This window comes from Lemur catta, chromosome 8 (genome assembly GCF_020740605.2).
Source record: "Lemur catta isolate mLemCat1 chromosome 8, mLemCat1.pri, whole genome shotgun sequence".
Taxonomy (NCBI): Eukaryota; Metazoa; Chordata; class Mammalia; order Primates; family Lemuridae; genus Lemur; species Lemur catta.
Window position 1 is genome coordinate 30425710 of NC_059135.1, and position 18805 is coordinate 30444514.

Consider the following 18805-nt stretch of genomic DNA (forward strand, 5'->3'; position numbering starts at 1 on the left):
TGTGTATTAAGCCTGTGCAAAAATATTTTGTGTTTATATATAAAGAAAAGTTGGGTTCTAGGTTCAGATCATTATTAATACATATTTTTTTCAGTGACATGAGAGTTCAGCAGGACATTTGAAAGTTACGCAGGGCATAAGGTGATTCCTCACTGTGTTGGTAGGACAACTTCTGGGAAACTTCCTTAAAGAGCAGTGGACATGTTCCCCTTGCTCTTATTTTCTTAATCCCTTCCCCCATCCTGCTGGCTGAAATGTAGAAGTGATGGCTGGAGCTCCAGCAACCATCTTGGAGCAGGTAGATGAGAACCATGCCACACCCAGGGAGCTGGAAGGAACAGTGATCTGGAAGGACCCTGTTCCCTGAGGACATCATAGAGCAAGGCTGCTCTACCAGCCCTAGATTGCCTCTGCCTCTGAACTTTCATGTCAGCAAAATATGAACTTCTAATCTAAGCCACTGTTATTTTGGGTTTCTATTTCTTGAAATTAAACCTACCTAAAGCAATATAGAAAATAAAGATTAAAATAGGCATTTCAAACTAGTTGTTAAAGACTGGTATTGAATCTGACAGGGTTAAGAACAACTACCTAGAATCTAGATAGATTATGGGGTTCAGGCAGGAAAATTATCTAGAAAAAAACATTGTTTTTATGTTGTCTCTAAATTCTCAGAGAATGCCTCACTAGTAACCCATAACTCTTGCAATTGTGATCAGCTAGTTCTTCATTGTGATCAGCTAGTTCTTCTAATGAAGAATAATGAAGATAATAATAATGAAGAAGGTGCAATGAGAGGGAACAGGGCACCTGAGTAGAGTCAGGCCAGGGAAGATTCTTCTGAGCTCTGATGGGTAAAAATCAACTGGGCAAAGAGATGGAAGATAGATAAATACAACATTATTTGTCACTTGTTAAAAATAGAGGGGGTTGGGGAAATGTTTTATGAAATAGTATTTATAGTTTTCTCTTTCACACAGCTCGTGCTGGCTAATGTAGAGAGTAAGCACCACAGGGAAGACTGTTCCCCAGCATGTAGCACAGAGCCTGGCTTGCTCAATAAATGCTGTTCAAAATATATTCCAGTGTGCTGGGAAGTGTGTGGCCAGTGTAACTGAGTTATGTGCTGTTTATTGATCTGTTTCCTAGTCCTGAATTCCCTTTGGAAACTCGGGTAGGAAGAATGATACAGTCAGACAAAGGAGCAGATCCGCCAGACAAGAAGGACATGAAGCTTTCTACGGCCACCAATCCGGAGAATGGTATGTATTGCCAGGGTTCCTTTTTTAGACCAGAAATGCCTTATAATATCACTCTAAATTATGCGAGCAAATGAATAGGCAGAAATTCTAATATGTTTACTGTGAACTCTAGAAGGAACTTGTACACTTTTGATTGCACTACAAGTGATAAGTTCAAGAACAAATTTCAAGACAGGAAGGAAAGAAATTGACACAGTGCATTCAGAACAATTTTTTCCCCTTCCCCACAAGGTTTTATGTAAAATTAGAACTTCTTGTTCACATTCAAAATATCACTATAATACTATGAAAAACTGCAAAAAAATGCATTCACTAAAATCTGTTTAGTCTCTTAAATCAAGAGAATACTGAGATTTGTATTAAAAAGCTATTGGGAGTTAGAGTTTTTTCAGTAGCACTTTCAATAAGAATTCTTAGAAAAAGTTAAAAACAAATGGCTCTGTGTTTAAGCTAGAGAAAGAAGTTCCAGACAACAACTAGATAATTTAGGGATAATCCACAGGCTGGTAAGATGAGGGAGGGGAGAGCAATCATGTTACTCTGATATCTTACATCTGTATTTTATGATCTATTATCTCATCTGATATTAACAACCCTATGAGGAAGCTAGCAATTCTCATTTTGCCGCAAGGAAACTGGTTTCAGATAGTTACATGACTTTCTGAAGTTCACACAGTAAGTGATGGAACAGGACTTGAAGCCAGATCTTTTGGCCGTAAATCCACTGTTATTTTCATTCCTCATTAAGACCCTATGGCGTGCCCCAGCTGTCTGACTTGGCTTTCACATTTACAGCTGCCTTCCTTTCCACCCACACGTGCCACCTCCTTTCTGTTCTCTTGCTTTCCTAGGCCTCTCCCAAATCCTGAGGCTTGTGCTGCAAGAGTTGAGTCTGTTCTACAGCCGAGATGTGAATGGAGTATGTCTCTTATATGATCTCCTCCATTCCCCGTGGCTGCAGGCTCTGCTAAAGGTGAGCACTCCATTGCTTGGAAGCTTTTGCTTATTGCAGGGGGCAGAAAACTACTGTCTTAGTCCATTCAGGCTGCTTTACAAAATGCCCAGTTTATGTATAACAGAAATTTATTTCTCACACTTCTGGAGGCTGGGAAGTTCAAGATCAAGTTGCCAGCAGATTCAGTGTCTGGTGAGGGTTCCCTCTCTGGTTCATAGATGGTACCTGCTTGCTGTGTCCTCACATAGTGGACGGGGCTAGCTAGCTGGCTGGAGTCTCTTTCATAAGGGCACTAATTCCATTCATGAGGGCATAGCCCTTATGACCTAATTACCTTCCAAAGGCCCCACCTCCTATTAGCATCACCTTGGGTTTGAGGAGTTTAACATATGAATTTGGGTGTACACACACATTCAGACCATAGCAACTGCTTACCCAATGGCGTCACTTGTCAACTGGCAGGAAATTTCAACTCAGAAAAAGTTTTTAGAAGGCAGTCCTCAGAGAAGAGCCACACAAACTTCATAGCTTATGAAAGAATTAACTTAAGTGGAGAAAAATATGGTAGCTCTTTTCTTTTCTCCCCTCAACTCTTCTTACAGAGACCCCCTAGGATCACAAACAGTCACCACCCTGGCCATCGGCAGCACCTTATCAGCTGGCTACAACTCTTTGTCCTTGAGGCCAGCTCTGGACAAATAAAAGTGCTTCGAAAATTATTCCTATTTGTTTGTTAAAATCAGAAAGTGAGATATATATAGTTTTATTTAGGAACGTTAAAATTTTCTTACTCTGAAGTTTCTTCTTTTTCCATTTGGCTAAAATTTTATACACTCTGCAATAACATCTATGAGATAGTAGATAATGAATACTAATTCTATAATTTTGTTCTGAATAAATATTATTAAGAAAGATCTTTTTGAAGTTATTTTTTGAGATATAGGTGTTTTTTCACTTAAATGTGAAATGTGGTCAGTCTTAAGATGCATGTGAACATTATATCCTTTATTCCATCCAAGTTGCTGCAAAAAAAAAAAGAAAAATAATTATATCCTTTAAAATAAAAGTGGCAGCATCTTTAGCAAGAACAAAGAAGTACTCCTCACACCACCTGTTTTAAAACATCAGATTTCTATTAGGCATTTTCCCCCTGGGATTAGCTAAGACAGTTTTAATTTCATCGTGGGCATTGCCCTCCATCACCACTGGGAGGCTATTGGTAGTTTGCGCTGCCTGCATCATTCAATCAGCTTTCATCACTTGAAGGTAAACTTGAGCGCTGGCCGAGGTGGAGCAGGGAAGCTATGTCTTCACAGATCTGGGTGGAAAGGCTGGGCTGAGCTGGCCCCTTGGGTCTTATTTCTGTAAGAGAAACTGTTTCCTAAAATAAGATTAAGAGTTGCCCTGCATCACCAGGCAGGCTTTGGTGTACTCAGCCCAACCCTAGATTATGGTATAGAAAAAAATTCCTAAGGGTCAGCAAAGTTGGAACTTTTATAAATGAATTTGTACTGGAGAATTAAAAGAGGAATGGGAAACAAACAGCCCCAGGGAGCAGAGCAGAGTACAGAGAAGCATATATAGTGTGCCCAGCCTTGTATTCAGAACCTTTGCAGGACACTGAGCTAAGCAGCTCATGCTCTCTGCAGTTGCCCAGCGGAGGACTCTGATCCCAAAGAGCCCCTCCCTTGAGAAGACTCTGTGCATCGTCTACAAATCCCTGTTGGTCTCAGCCCTGGAAACCCTACCCTCACTCAGTCTAGCAAAAGTAAAATTTGCATTTCTTTTTATCAGTGAAACTGCTTGGAGAAGATCAATTTCCCAGTGGCAGCCAATAATTAACCCTTTGAAATACTGGAGCCACCAAACTCAAGTTCATTTCTTTTCGGCAACTAGAGATGCACATATTATTAAAGACCAGCACACATGCTATTCAGCTGTCGGTACAATTGCCCAGGCTGTTTCTTCTCTATGAGAGCCTTAAATCCAAAATGTTCACAGTCATGTTATCAATATCAATTCTCCTGCCCGTGCCCTTCTGCAGGTGTATGACTGCCTCCAGGAATTTAAAGAAAAGAAGCTAGTTCCCGCCACACCTCATGCACAGGTGTTATCCTGTGAGGTAAGGAGACTTCACCCCATGGGATAGCAGAGCTCTGATGTGATGCCGTTTTACCTATAGTGCTAGTTTGAATGAATTAAAGGATCTCATGGAAAACTTTGATTGATGATTATGCATCTAATAAGTGTTTTTAATTGAGCTTTAATGTAAGGAAGAAAAATTGGCCATCTATCTCCCCAAATTAAAACAAAAATCCCCACATTTTTAGCATGTGACCATCTCTCTGTTTTTCCTAAACCTTGGGTTCAATTTACATAAATAGGGTAATGTTATGGAAACTACTCTCAAATTTCTATCTCTAGCCTGAACCCTTTCCCTGAATTCCATTATCAAATATCCAACTGCCTCCTCCCCATCTCACCTGGATGCTGAATGGGCTCATCAAATTCACATGTCCCAGACTGAGTGCCTGGTCTTCCCCACTGCCCATCCACCCCACCCCACTCTTGTTGCAGCCTTTTCTATTGAGGAATGGCACCTCTGTTCTTGCAGTACTCAGGCCACAATCTGTGAGGTCATCTTTGATTCTCTCTTTCTCTCGTACCTCACACCCAATGTGATGGCAAATCCCGTCAGCTCTACTTTCAAAATATATTCAGAATCTCACACTCCTGTTCCACCTATGGTGAGCCATCATTGTCTCTTACACAGGTAATTGCAGTGTAGCCGCCTACTGGTCTCCTGCTTCTACTCTAGCCTCCTGTAGTCATTCCCAACATAGCAGCCAAAGAGATCCTTTTTTTTTTTTTTTTTTTTTTGAGACAGAGTCTCACTCTGTTGCCCAGGCTAGAGTGCCATGTCATCAGCCTAGCTCACAGCAACCTCAAACTCCTGGGCTCAAGTGATCCTTCTGCCTCAGCCTTCGGAGTAGCTGGGACTACAGACATGTGCCACCATGCCCGGCTATTTTTTTCTATATATATTTTTAGTTGTCCATATAATTTCTTTCTATTTCTAGTAGAGACGGGGTCTTGCTTTTGCTCAGGCTGGTCTCGAACTCCTGAGCTCAAACGATCCTCCGGCCTTGGCCTCCCACGGTGCTAGGATTACAAGCGTGAGCCACCTCGCCCGGCCCAAAGAGATCCTTTAAAAGCAAGTTAAGTCATGTCACCTCTCTGCTCAGACCCTTCTACTAACTTCCCATCTCAGAGTAAATAACAAAGTTCTTTCTCAGCTGACCGTAATCGAGCCACCATTGCCTCTTTGACTTTACACTCAGTGCTCTACCCGTTCACTCTGCTCCAGCCATATTGGCCCTTTGTGGTGGTTTAAATTTATCAGACATGCTCCTGCCGCAGGCCCTTTGCACTTTCTACTCCCCATGTCAGGAGTGCTCTCACCTATGTAGCCACATGATTTGCTTCCTCGTGTCCTTCCAGTTTCCACTCAGACATCACCTTCTCAGTGAGACATTCCCTGGTCACTTATCTAAACTTGCATCACCACCTAGCCACCTTCTCTGGTTTATTTTTCTTCTTAACTCTTCTCACCACCAAACAAAACTATTTATTTTACTTATATATTTTATTTATTGTCTGTATCTCCTCACTAGAATGTAAACCCCATTGTATATGGAAGAGAGTGGGGATTTTTGTCTGCCTGATCACTGCTGTTTTTGCATCACCTAACAGTGCCCAGCACATAGTAGGTGTCCAATAAACCTTTGCTGGATGGATGAATAAATGCAATCCATTTTACCATATTAAAAGAAATAGAAAAAATTCTACCCTCAATTCCAGTAATCAAAACTCAAATTGTTCTCAGTTGTCCATAGGAAAACACACACAGGGTATTTTATTCAGTTGTAATTCTAGCGAATGGAGGTAAAGCCTTATAAACTGTTTTCATCTGACTATGTGATGACTGATGATGCTCAGCTAATAAAGATTCATGGGGCTGATTAAAGTTTTGAGAGATCTTATGTCTTCTGAAAGCAGGTCTACCTAAACCACAGCAGTATGATCAGAATTTATTCTGGTTAGTAATTTTTTATTGCAATAAACATTAAAATTGCTAATCAAATAATACACCCTGAAATAGAAATTATTATTCCCATTTCCTATTTAAAGAATGGAGCATCCCATAGGATTAAGGTACCTGAGTTCCCCGGGTATTAATACTTACCTAGAGAAATTCAGATAGCTTAATAAACCTGTAAAGCATTGACATTAGCAAACAGCTACTTTAGAGCCACTAGAGGGAAAGTGCCTTGGTACATATTAATTAGTTCTTCCTCCAAGGCCATGCTCCAGGACTGGGGAATCGGGGTTTAGAGCTACCCCATATCTTGGATTTTACTTGCTGTAATAAAGTTTAATGAATAAGGAAGGATGGTCGCCCTAGACTTTTAAAGATGAAAAAGAAGTCTTCCATAACAGTTTTTTAGAGGTCAAGATTATGTTAGTCAGGATATATGTTATTCAGCCTGGGCAAGGTTAACTAGGTGAAAAAGATTTCTTAAAAATTTCATACTGTATTCTTTTCCATGAACCAGGTAGTGGAGCTATTACGTGAAACCTCTACTTCCCCTGAGATCCAGGAGCTGAGACAAACCCTCCAGGCTCCACACTTTAAGGCAAGTGTTTGCTAAAATAGAAAAGATATGCCCATCTGGCACATAGACAAAATTGGGAAGAAGAAATAAATGTGATGGAAAATGTGCTCTCTGAATAGATGTTCTATTACCGTACATGAGTGATCAACAGACTGTACTTAAATATGTGGGACTCAGTTGTGACTTGGTCAGTGTTGTCAATCATGGAGCCAAGCCTGCCATATTTATGAGGAGACATCCAGAACTTTCCACGATGTCCTGTTTCCCCCACAAAGCCATTGTTGTTTGAAATTCTTGGGGAACAAACAGGGAAGCTTCTAGTTAGAGAGGAATGACCTCCATACTTCCTTTCCAACCTGGGAATATTTTAAGTTTTAGATAAAGTATATGAAGGTATTTGGAATAGAGTATAATGATGATTGCCCCGTGAGGGGATATATGAAGAAAGTTTGATTGTAGAACAGAAACTTACCTCTTACTACTTAAAGATTTTGAGATCAATTTATCAACAAATTAGAACTTTAAAAGAATATCTGCATTTGGAGCACAGAAATTTATAAGTCAAAAATTTTACTTCACAAGATAACTATCAGTTGTCAAGTATCCTCAACAGCACACACTACTTAGAGAATTTTCTCTTAGTTCCAACTAAATTCTGTCTACCAATCTTGGGTAGGGCTGTAGAATGACAGCTTCCTCATGCTGTAAAATGAAAAGTCAACGTAGACGGCTATTTGAAGAAGCTCTTTGGTCATACCTTAAACCAGGGAGCTACTTTTTCTCATTCTGTTCCACATGGGTCCTTGGGTGTTCCTGACAAATTAAACCAGCAAGATGTTTTGACTACTGCCCCTCATTCTGCCTTAATTAGAGAAAATATTATGAAAATTGTTTTGTAATTCAAACTCTATAGGAGCACCACAGATTACATGGGCTTCCAGGAAACGAGAATATTACATTTTAACAGAAATAAAAGTATATTACGCATTGCTTAACCTCTCTATGCCTTATTTCCTTATCTGTAAATTGGGGATAATAAATGTACCTGCCTCACAGAATTACTGTAAAGGTTGAAGTAATCCATATAAAATGCTTAGAACTGTGCTTGGCATGTACATGTTGGTGTTTGTTGTTGTGTATCTGACATAGCATTGAGTCACCGTCTTCTAGATGGGTATGTCCCATGTGTGACATTTGTTCACCTTTTCCTTCACTGTGCCCAGGCCTTGCTCAGTGCTCATGACACCGTAGCGCAGAAGGATTTTGAACCCCTTCTCCCTCCACTGCCGGACAATATCCCTGAGAATGAGGAAGCAATGAGGATTGTTTGTTTGGTGAAAAACCACCAGCCCCTGGTAAGGAAATAATTTTATTTTTTCATTTAGAATTATACTAGCATTAATTGTGAACTAAGTTATATCTAGCAGTTACTCGGCCAGTAGTCTTGTCTGCAGTCGTAGATATGAGAGGACTTAAAAAAATTTGTGGAAAAATAGAATTAAAAGATAAAAATAAAAAATAGAAACTTTATTTCTCATTATAAAGTCCATCAAGTTCAAGATACTTTTGTAAGCTATGATACCAACCATTGAGTCCATACCTAAAGAACTGAGAGTCCTGGAAATTTAACCATGTCAATGGCATCTTTTTCACATTATTAACTGAGGAAGAATGGGCACCCTTTAAAGATTTTTTAAGATAAGAAACAAAGAAAAATCAAAAGGAGCCAAATCAGAACTGTAAGGTGGATGCCTAATGATTCCCAATGAAACTCTCACAATTTTTTTTGTTTGTTTGTTTGATGAGAGGTTTTTTGATGAGAACAAGAGCATTGTGGTGGAGATAAACTCCCTGGTGAAGCTTTCCCAGGCATTTTTCTGCTAAAGCTTTGGACAACTTTCTCAAAACACTCTCATAATAAGCAGATATTATCATTCTTTGGCCCTCCAGAAAGTCAACAAGAAAAATGTCTTGAGTATCAAAAAACCCGTCACCATGACCTTTGCTCTTGACCGATCTACTTTTGCTTTGACTGGATCACTTCCACCCCTTGGTAGGCATCGCTTTGATTGTGCTTTGTCTTCATGATCATACTGGTAAAGCCATGTTTCCTGTCCTGTTAAAATTCTTTAGTGAAGTGCTTCAGGATCGTGACCCTACTTGTTTAAAATTTCCATTGAAATCTCTGCTTTTGTCTGCAGCTGATCTGGGCACAGTGGTTTTGGCACCCATTGAGTGAAAAGTTTGTTCAACTTAAATTTTTCAGTCAGAATTGTGTAAGCTGAACCCATTGAGATGTCTGTGGTGTTGGCTGTTGTTTGTGTTGTTAATTGTTGGTCCTCTTCAACTAGGGCATGAACAAGAGGAATTTTTTCCTCAAAAATTGACACAAATGGCCTGCCGCTGTGGGCTTCATCTTCAGTATTGTCTAGTCCCTGCTTAGTTATCCATTTTTAAACTGCTGATTTCTCTGGGGAATTTGCCTCCACAAACTGTTCATAAAACATGAACAATTTCACCATTCTTCCACCCAAGCTTCACCATAAATTTTGTTCTTGCTTGAATTTTAACAGAATTCATGTTCCCATGATAGGGGCTCTTTCCAAACTCATGTCCTATGCTTCTTACTGCCTCAAACTAAATCCTATTCAGACATGTCATAACAAGTTAGTATGAGTTTGTTTTGGTGCAAAAATTTTTGAAATCCATGCATAGTTTTTTCATAATATGTATTTTCCATGAACTTTTTGAAGTCCCCTCATATAGAGATAATAATGTGTGTAAACTTAGATTTTTGCCTGTGGTTTCACTAATGTTTTCATAATGTTTTCACTAAGGAAAGCTTTTTGCTTAGTGTTTTTCTTTTCTGAAAAGTAAGACAAGACTTATAAGACCTGTTTTTGTGAGAAATAAGATGCATATATTTTATTTTATTATTTGGCTTTCTAACATATGCATATATTTCACGCCATTCCAATGCATTTGCCTAAGTTTTTCTCCTCTATTAATGGGAAACTAAGTAAGACATTAATCTGGTTCTCTAAGGATAGTCCTTCTGATTAGGTTTTAATTGTGGGCACTTTCTTTATATTTAGAAGGATCTAATTTTTTTCTTATGTCTATGTGGTTGGATTGAGACCTTGGGAAGCCAAAGCTGAATGGCCTTTCCTTTTGATGGCATAATATGACTGATAGGCCACAGAGCACTGTGTGGTCCCTCCCTCCCTGGTTTGTATGAATATCCTCGTCTGAAAGACCAGAGCTACACTGATTGACAGAAGCCACTAGAAAAATGGTCATGTTAGGTAAAAGAGGGATCTTATTGTATTCTCTCTCCAGGGAGCCACCATAAAGCGACACGAGATGACGGGAGATATCCTGGTGGCCAGGGTCATCCACGGTGGGCTGGCGGAGAGGAGCGGTAAGCTGGAGCAGCAGGGGACAGTGCCACCAGAAAAATAGCAAACCCTTGATTGTTGAGTCTTCTTTCCAGAGAAACCCCTCTTTCCTAACTTAGGTCAGGGCTTTGATAAGTTCCATTGCTTGCTTAAAGCAGCAAAGAACAAATATTCCAGAGAAATCTTACTCCCCCTCCCTTTCTAGGCACCATGTTAATGCTCTCTCAGTTTACATTGTCATGGAACCCTCACATGGTAAGGATCGTTATGCTGTCTTATAGATGAGGAAACTGAGGCTGAAAGAGATTAAGTAACTAACTTGCTCAGGGTTAACATAGTTCGGGTCAGAATTTAAGTCCAGGTCTGCCTGACTCTATATTCCCAACTTTTTCTCTCCACTTGGTCTTTCTCCTTTCAAAAAGGCATAGCTCTTCCTCATCTTAAAATGCATTTCACTCACTCTTTCTACCAGTTAACCAAATTTTCATCCTTTCACTGCTGTGCTTCTGAAACAAGTGGTTCTCCACCTGCCACCCCATGTCCCCACCTCCCACAGCCCCTGAAACCTGGCACATGGTTTATGCCTTAGCGTTCTTACCATACATATTAATACCAAGGATGTCCTAGTCGCTAAGTCCATTGACCCTATCTCCTTGGTTATATTTCTATTTCTCTACTACATTCGATGCTGTTGATACCTTTCTTGCAGTTTTCATCATCCTTGGTTTCTGTTGCATGACATGACCCTGTTTCTTGTCTCATCTGTCTGACATTTCCACTCTTTTACCTCATATTTCTAAAGGCTTAATCTTAAACCCCAAGTTTCTCCACATTTTCCCTCCCCCCCCATTTTATTTTCATTTATCATTTACTTATGACCCTGACATCTTTGTTTTCACTGCCATCTTCTTATCAATGTTCTGGTTCCATTTTATAATATCGGATTAGCAAAAATAAAAATATCACAGTCAGTTAACACCACGTGCTGGTGCAAAGGTGGAAAAATGGAATGCTCACACATTTCTGGTGGCAGTGTAAGTTGGAATAACCAGTTTGCTTTATTATTATTTTACAATAAATTAAAAAATTTTAGAGCATACTTGGGTAAGTGAATTTGTTAAATAGCTATGGGGATAGCTACCCCTATTTTTTTTTTCCGATCTCTTTGTATCCTTTGTTTGTGTTCCTGTTTGCCTAGGGTTGCTATATGCTGGAGACAGACTAGTGGAAGTGAATGGAGTCTCAGTTGAAGGACTGGACCCTGAACAAGTGATCCATATTCTGGTAACAGTCTTCTCTGTTTTGCCTTCTTGTTCATGACTTAGTGAAATGCCAAGGCTGAACTGGGACTGTAAAGCCCACATGCGTGCACTGTAATGTGACAGGGATTTGGTTTCTCTTGACAGCTTCCTCTCTCCTTGCCCCACCCTTGTCTGTCACCATGCAGTGTGGTGACCTTCCTCCTCTACCCACCAGAAGTTCTGGCCCCAGCTGGGAAACTTCCCTTTCCGAGCTGCCCCTTCAGCCTCAGGGAGATTGCCAGGTCCCCAGGTCCCTTGTCACCTGGGTTGCTCCATTGGAAACTGTGCCCAGGGTGGGCAGAGTGAGACTTTGGAGGGGAGTCTGGACCCGAGCACACCACCCTTGCTCCCCTAATATAGCTGAAATCTGTTTAGCATCTTCCTCGAGAGCAGCTTTGGGAGGAGAAAGAAGTCATCAGATGGCAGCATATAGAGAGGGAGACATCCTTGGTGGCTCTGCCACTGTTCCTTGGTGGCTGGAGCTGGGGCTTTGTAACCTGATTACACAAGCCTTCAGTCTCTGTCAGGTTCCCATTCCTACCCCTCAGACCATTCCTTGAATCACAATTCAGTTGCTAATAGCCAAAGCAACATGTTCCCCACTTATCTGCGCCCATGCACACCCCATGTGTGGAGCCTGAGGTTGATCACTATACATTATATAGACCAGCGGGTCTCAGACTGGGCTCCCGAGGGAACTCCAGGTTTTCATGGTGATGGCTTAGAGACTGAGGTGAGGAGTGGTACGTACTATAAGGGATATAGCAAACACCTAAATATTTTGCAAGCCACTGCTGCAAGATTCTATGTTCTATACAAGGTGCTGCAAAGAAAGCTTGAGGTACTGTAAGTCACAGGCATGCATGCCTCTACCTCAGCCCTTCTGGTGTCAGCTGTCAAGTTGCTGAGTGGGATTGTGAAATTCCTAAGAGTAAGAGTAGGGTCTTGTTAACCTCTAGATTATTAATGCCCATCATGGTGTATGTAACAGGGAGATTCTTACCTCTCCATTAGGCTGGGAGGTTCTCTGTCTCCCCCATCAGTTTGAGGACTCTTCATTGCTGCTGTTAGTTTGGAAACTTGTCAGTTCTCCCAGAAAACTTGGGAGCCCCTCTTCTTCCCCATTAGACTGGGGTATCTGGTATAGAAATATGTTCAGTAAATGCTTACTGAGTAAGGAATGAGGAGGGAAAGCCAGACAGAGAGCTCATGTCTTCCCCAGGGCCTGTGGGAAGAAGACCTTGCTGGGTGGGTATTTCTGTTGGCAGTGAGGTGGAGGGTCCCTGGAAGTGGCCACCTCAGTGTGGGTTTTATCAGACCAGTGACCTCAGAGCCCCACAATAGGGCAGAAGCAGAAATAAATTGCTTCCACATTTCCATTTCTGGATGGTGACAGGTACCTGTTGAACCCTTATGAAAGTCTCTGTGGGGAACGCCACCATTAGACCTGGTCACGTTCAGTTGTAACCCCATCTGTCAAGCCCCAGTAGCCCTGCTAGCTCCGTGATGTGCCATTCATGTCCCTTTGTCATTTCCTAGGCCATGTCTCGTGACACAATCATGTTCAAGGTGGTTCCAGTTTCTGACCCTCCTGTGAATAGCCAGAAGATGGTAAGAATTTACTGAGCCTTTGATCTCGCATAGATTAAATCCCCATATAATAATAGCAGTGACCTATTGTGTGGGATAACATTACTACCCTCTGCACTGTGTTGGATGTGTGTTCAATACCGTGTTGGGTATTTTTCTACACTGATGACCTGAAAGGCAAAATGAGTAAATGAATATGGTAAAAGGAGGTGGGGTACTAAGAAGTCAAGAAACAACATCAAAAATGGTGACAATATGAGCAAAAACTTCTCCAAGCTGAGAGATTCTATTCCCAAAGATACTTTTTCCCACAATGCTTAGATTCAGTTCAGGAGGAAAGTTCTCTTTTTTGGTGAGGGTGGAGAGGAAAGACAGGAGCAGTAGATGGAGGAGTGGGAGAAATGGTTTTAAGTAGTGATGGCCCATGGCTACGGTTCTCCTGATGGTACCATTGTGCACCTTCTGATGGCACCATTATGCACCTGCCGTCAGGTGTACGTTCGTGCCATGACTGAGTACTGGCCCCAGGAGGATCCAGCCATCCCCTGCATGGACGCTGGATTGCCTTTCCAGAAGGGGGACATCCTCCAGATTGTGGACCAGAATGATGCCCTCTGGTGGCAGGCCCGGAAAATCTCAGATCTTGCAACCTGTGCTGGGTTAATCCCTTCTAAACATCTTCTAAAAAGGTAAGAAAAGTCATTGCTCTTGGACTCAGGACTGGGCCATCAGGAAATAAAATGTTTTTTCAGGCTTCTGTTACTGCAATTAAGATGAGATAAAGGAGAGGAGCAAATGGACAAACACACACGAACTGATTTATAAGTCCTCATGTCAAATTGTTGATAGAGCCTAAGCATCTTAAATACCAAGGGGACCAGAATAATCATATCAGCTAGAAAAGAGAGAAAAGTGTTTGGAAAACTAAATCAAACTTAAAAAGTGCTATGGTCTGAATATATCTCTCCCCAAATCCATATGTTGAAACCTAATTCTCAGTGCAATAGTATTCAGAGGTGGGGCCTTTAGGAGGGCTCCGTCCTCATGAATGGGATTGGTGCCCTATGAAAGAGGCCCTAGGGAGTGTGTTTGCCCCCTCTGCCATGTGAGGACACAGCGAGAAGTCACCATCTGAGGCAGGTGAGGCAGAGAGTGGGCCCTCACAAGACACTGAATCTGCCAGCACCTTGATCTGAGACTTCTCAGCCTCCAGAATGTGAGCAATACATTTCTGTTGTTTATAAACTATGAACAAAACTCGGGCTATTTTGTTATAGCAGCCCAAACAGACTAAGACAAAAAAGCATTACTCTTTCAAGGCCTAGTTGAGATCTCACTTACTGAATCTCAACCCACCACCCTTGCCTTAGGCTACTGAGATAACCAAGAGAGTGAGTGAAGATAGGAGAAGCAGTCCAAGCCTCAACCAACGTTAAGAGATCAAGAAGAAACAGAACTAGCAAAAGAGATTGAGAAGGAATGACCAGTGAGGCAGGATGAAAATCAAAGCTAGTTGGTATCCTCATGAACTACATCAGCTTCTACTGAGAGGACCAAGAACTGACCATTAGATTTAGTGATATGAAAGTCACTGGTGATCTTGATAAAAGCAATCTCAGTGGAGGAGTGAGGCCAAAATCCTTATTAGAGTAGGATTTGAAGAAATTGATGACAATGAGCATGGTAAACTCTTTGAGAAATTTTGGTACAAAGCAGAGCAGAGCAATAGAGAAGTAGCTAGAGGAAAAAGTGGAACAGTATGAGAGAAATTTTTAGATGAGGTAAATAATGCTAGTGGGATAATACAGTGAGAGGGAAAATTTTTATGATATGGGAGAAAGAAGAGAATTGCTGTTGTCGATGCCCATGAGCAGGTGGAAGGAGATAGAGGGGTTGGCCTGATACAGAATCATAAGCAGTTCATCCCTAGGAAGAGTACCAGGAGGGCAGGCAGAGCATATAGGCACCGTTGAGGGTGGAGGATATGGTACAACCCTATGGACATTCTCTTCCAACTGCTCTTTCTTAGTGAAATGAGAAGCAATGTCATAAGCTGAGAGTAGGGTGGGTAAGGAGGTGTTGGGAAGGAGAGAGGAGAAGTCTTGAACAATTTCCACGAGGGTGGAGAGCAAATAGGTAAATATAGTATGATCAACATTAAGGGCCTACTTAAGTTAAAGGTCATAAACGTGAAGTGGCTCTGGGGAGCATGTCCAGATTAGACAGAGGCTTGGAGTTAACAACAAACCACTGAGGGCCAAGGAAGTGATTATGGCAGTTAAGCTGTTAAGGAGGGAGATGAAGAAATGAAGCAGGTGAGGATCAGTGAGAAGGAGGTAGGATAAATGGATGATAGGTTCTTTGGGGGTTGGGAGAAAGAGAGGTGTCGGTGGAGAAAGGGATGCTAGAAATTGAAATTAAGGAGAGATTGCAGTCATTGGTACTGAAAAGGTCTTGAGTGTGACAGTGGGAGGCTGTGGCTGAGGTAGGATGAGGGAAAGGTCACTAGAACAAAGGAGATCAAGAACCTGAGAGGCCAGGCTATTAGAAGGGGCATCTACATGCTTGCTGAAATCATCGAGAATTATAATCAGGTAGTGCTGAGAGCTTGGGAGCGAGCAGGGGTGATCTGGTGATGGCTACCAGAAGAGTGGGGGGATAACATTCAAAGGGGGAGGCTCCTAGGGAAGAGGGAGAATGATCTGGAAGTGGCAGCGAGAAGCAAGGACAAGCACCCCACCTCCAGGGGCAGTGGAACGAGGGCATGTGCAGTGGTGTGCTGCCACCCTCTGACACAAGCCACTGTGGCATCTTCTCACGTCCACATTCAGAGAAGTCAGAGTGGTACCTTAAATCAGCCGCAGTGAGAGTACTGACACTACAGAAATCAGCACGACCATGAGTCAGGGCTCTCTTCCCCCAGAGCTGGCCCACAGCACACCCCTGGGAGTGGGAGAGGAAACAGCCACCTCTTGAAAGCTGCAGGGGAAGCAGTGACCCCAGGGAGGGCCGGGTTTCAGTGAGAGCAAGAAGGTGGAGGACTCAAAGAAGAGGCTGAGGCCTGAGAGTTTGCTGAAGATTTGCTGTGAGCTCCAGAGGTGTGTGGAAGGGTTCGGGGAGAGGTGGCCGGGCCTTACAGGGATTACAGTTCAGGGATAAGGATGACCTGAGCGTGGGAGCTGAAGGACATGAACAGGGATAAATAAAGGCCTAATGAGATTAGTCCTCATGGTTTCAGGGCAGAAAGTGGTGAGGAGGCTCAGGTCGGGGTCTTGCAAGGAACACACAGAAATTGTGGGTTTATTGGGCTAGCGTACAAATAAAGGACAATAGGAAGTTGTAATGTTGCTTTTAGTAATTGCCACATGAAGATATAATACGAAAATAAGAACTTTAAACCATTTTATTTAGGAGTACTATGTCAATAGCAGAATCTACACAAATGTCTTAGCAGGCACAGAATGAGAGAAGGTACCTCAAGTTCCCCTGATTCCCAGTCAGAAAACCAGGAGGGCCCCAGGAGGACTGGAAGAGAATTTTGAAACCAAATCCATTGCCACATCTTTGCAAGAGGTCTGCCCAGAAAATAGGCTGATGTGGCTTTTGAGAAGTCACTTAATCTCTCAGAGCCTCAATAAATGAGGTTCATGCTGTCTGCAAATAATTTTTCTCTCTTCCCATGTAAAGTTCACTATGAATAAAAATTAATGGGGAATCTTGTTAAAAAGATTCCTGGGCCCTATTCCCAGAGACTCTGATTCAGTAGATCATGAACATAGCCCAGGAACCTGCAGCTTATCTAAGTGCCTCAGGTCCTCATGGAAAGTGGTGTGAGGAGCAGCATTGTGCTAAGGAATAGTGGACGAGCATGTAAAACATTTTTGTGCTCTTTATAAGAAGAGTGACAGATATTTTCGATGCAAATAGCTTGGTTTTTGTTTTTTAATTTTCTACAGGTAGAAAATCATATCTGATTTTAGAAGATTGTGAAAGAATGGAGAGGAAGGCCTCTCCCAAAAGGGCATATTAATGGAGAGTAATACCCTTCTAAAGGAGTGTGGAATCACTTGACATAAATTTGAGTAGTCAGAGGTTGATGGTTTGTACTAAAGCAGCAAATATTTTTGGCAAGTGGACATGACTTGGGAGTTGGATGAAGACATATAGGACATCCTTTTGTAAGAATGAGAAACCAGGGGCTCCCAGAGGAGAAAGGCATGGGTGAAGCCTGAGGAGGGAGGTGATTGAGAGAGAGAGAGAGAGAGATCAGATTACAGGGTGAACTAACCAGGGAGCGGCCAGCAAAAGTACAGAAGGCTACAAAGCAGGAAACAGATACTTAGTGGGCCATCACCTAACTAGGAATCGAGAACCTGGGCTCCTAGCCTGCATGTACTATGAGTTAAAATACTTTAATTATGCAGTGGATATTTCTGGAAGAATACACAAGAAACTGGGCAGATGGGAGGGAAGAAGGCTTACTTATTTATATTGTTAAAATTTTTACTATGTGCATGTATTATCTCTTCAAATAATTAATGAATCAGAATGCCTTGCCTGTCTATGCTAATTAAGAATTTATAGCAAGGTTTTACATATCATAGTTGTCAAAATGCCTTCAACATGCACTGAGCCCCATTTCATAAATGGGAAACTAAGTTTCAGATGTTCAGAGATTTGTCTAAGATCTCAAGGAAGGGAAGCAAGACTGGAACCCAGGTCTTTTAATCCCAGTCCATCACTTTCTAGATTATATCATAGAATGCTCCTTGCCACTAACTGTTCAACCTCCCCACACTGCTTGACTTCCCTGGATCTGTTTCCTCATTTCTAAAGTAAGGAAAGTGGACTAACTTGGTCCTTCTTAAACTCTAGTATGAATTAGAATCACAGGGGGAACTTGGTTTAAAAATGCCGATGCCCTGGCCTTATCTCTAGAGAATCAGAGGCCAAAGACCTGGGGTGCCCAGATCTATCTATCTGCATTTTAACACACACCTCAGATATCCTCCAAAGTTTGAGAGAAGCTCAACTAGATTAGTGCTTTTCAAACTTTAATGTGCGTTTGACTTACCTGGGATCTTATTAAAACAGAGATTCTATCTAATTTGGAAGGTTTGGGGTGAGGACTGGGATTCTGCATTTCTAACAAACTCCCAGGCGAAACTGATGCTGCAGTTCTGGGAACCACAATTTGAATGGCAAGGAACAGAGGATCTTGAAGATCTTCTCTTGCTCTAAACTTCATAGTGTCGAATAAGAGAGAAAGAAGAGCAATTTTGCTTAGAAAGTTGCTTTGAGGTAGATGAGGAAAGGGAGACCGGCTCAAAGGAATTGCTGGGAGGAGACCCAGAGAAAGAGGAACAAGTCAACAGAGGTTTCAGGTGCCAAGAAAGGTGAGGCCTTGTCCTGGAGCCCAGGGGTGGTGCTAGAGAGAACGCAGAAGGAGCAGAGTCATCTAAAGGAACCGCAAAGACTCAGTCTGAGAGGGAAACTGAACATGCTACTAGGATTCCAATGAGACCACGAAGACAGGCTACCATGACCGAGAGGCAAGTTACCATAGGTCATTTACTGAAGTTCCATGCATGTGAACCTGTGGTCACAGGCCAGAATGTCACTC

General features: G+C 42.0%; 1 protein-coding gene across 1 annotated transcript in view; it reads left to right on the forward strand.

Annotated features, from left to right (window-relative positions):
- Positions 1-18805, forward strand: part of MPP4 (MAGUK p55 scaffold protein 4) — a 43974-nt gene that overhangs the window by 3575 nt on the left and 21594 nt on the right. The window contains exons 2-10 of the mRNA XM_045559726.1: positions 1150-1262; positions 2114-2235; positions 4262-4339; positions 6834-6914; positions 8117-8248; positions 10233-10314; positions 11490-11575; positions 13132-13203; positions 13675-13871. Of these exons, the coding sequence (XP_045415682.1) occupies positions 1184-1262; positions 2114-2235; positions 4262-4339; positions 6834-6914; positions 8117-8248; positions 10233-10314; positions 11490-11575; positions 13132-13203; positions 13675-13871 (929 nt within the window). The 5' untranslated portion in view covers positions 1150-1183. The remainder of the gene's footprint in view (positions 1-1149; positions 1263-2113; positions 2236-4261; positions 4340-6833; positions 6915-8116; positions 8249-10232; positions 10315-11489; positions 11576-13131; positions 13204-13674; positions 13872-18805) is intronic.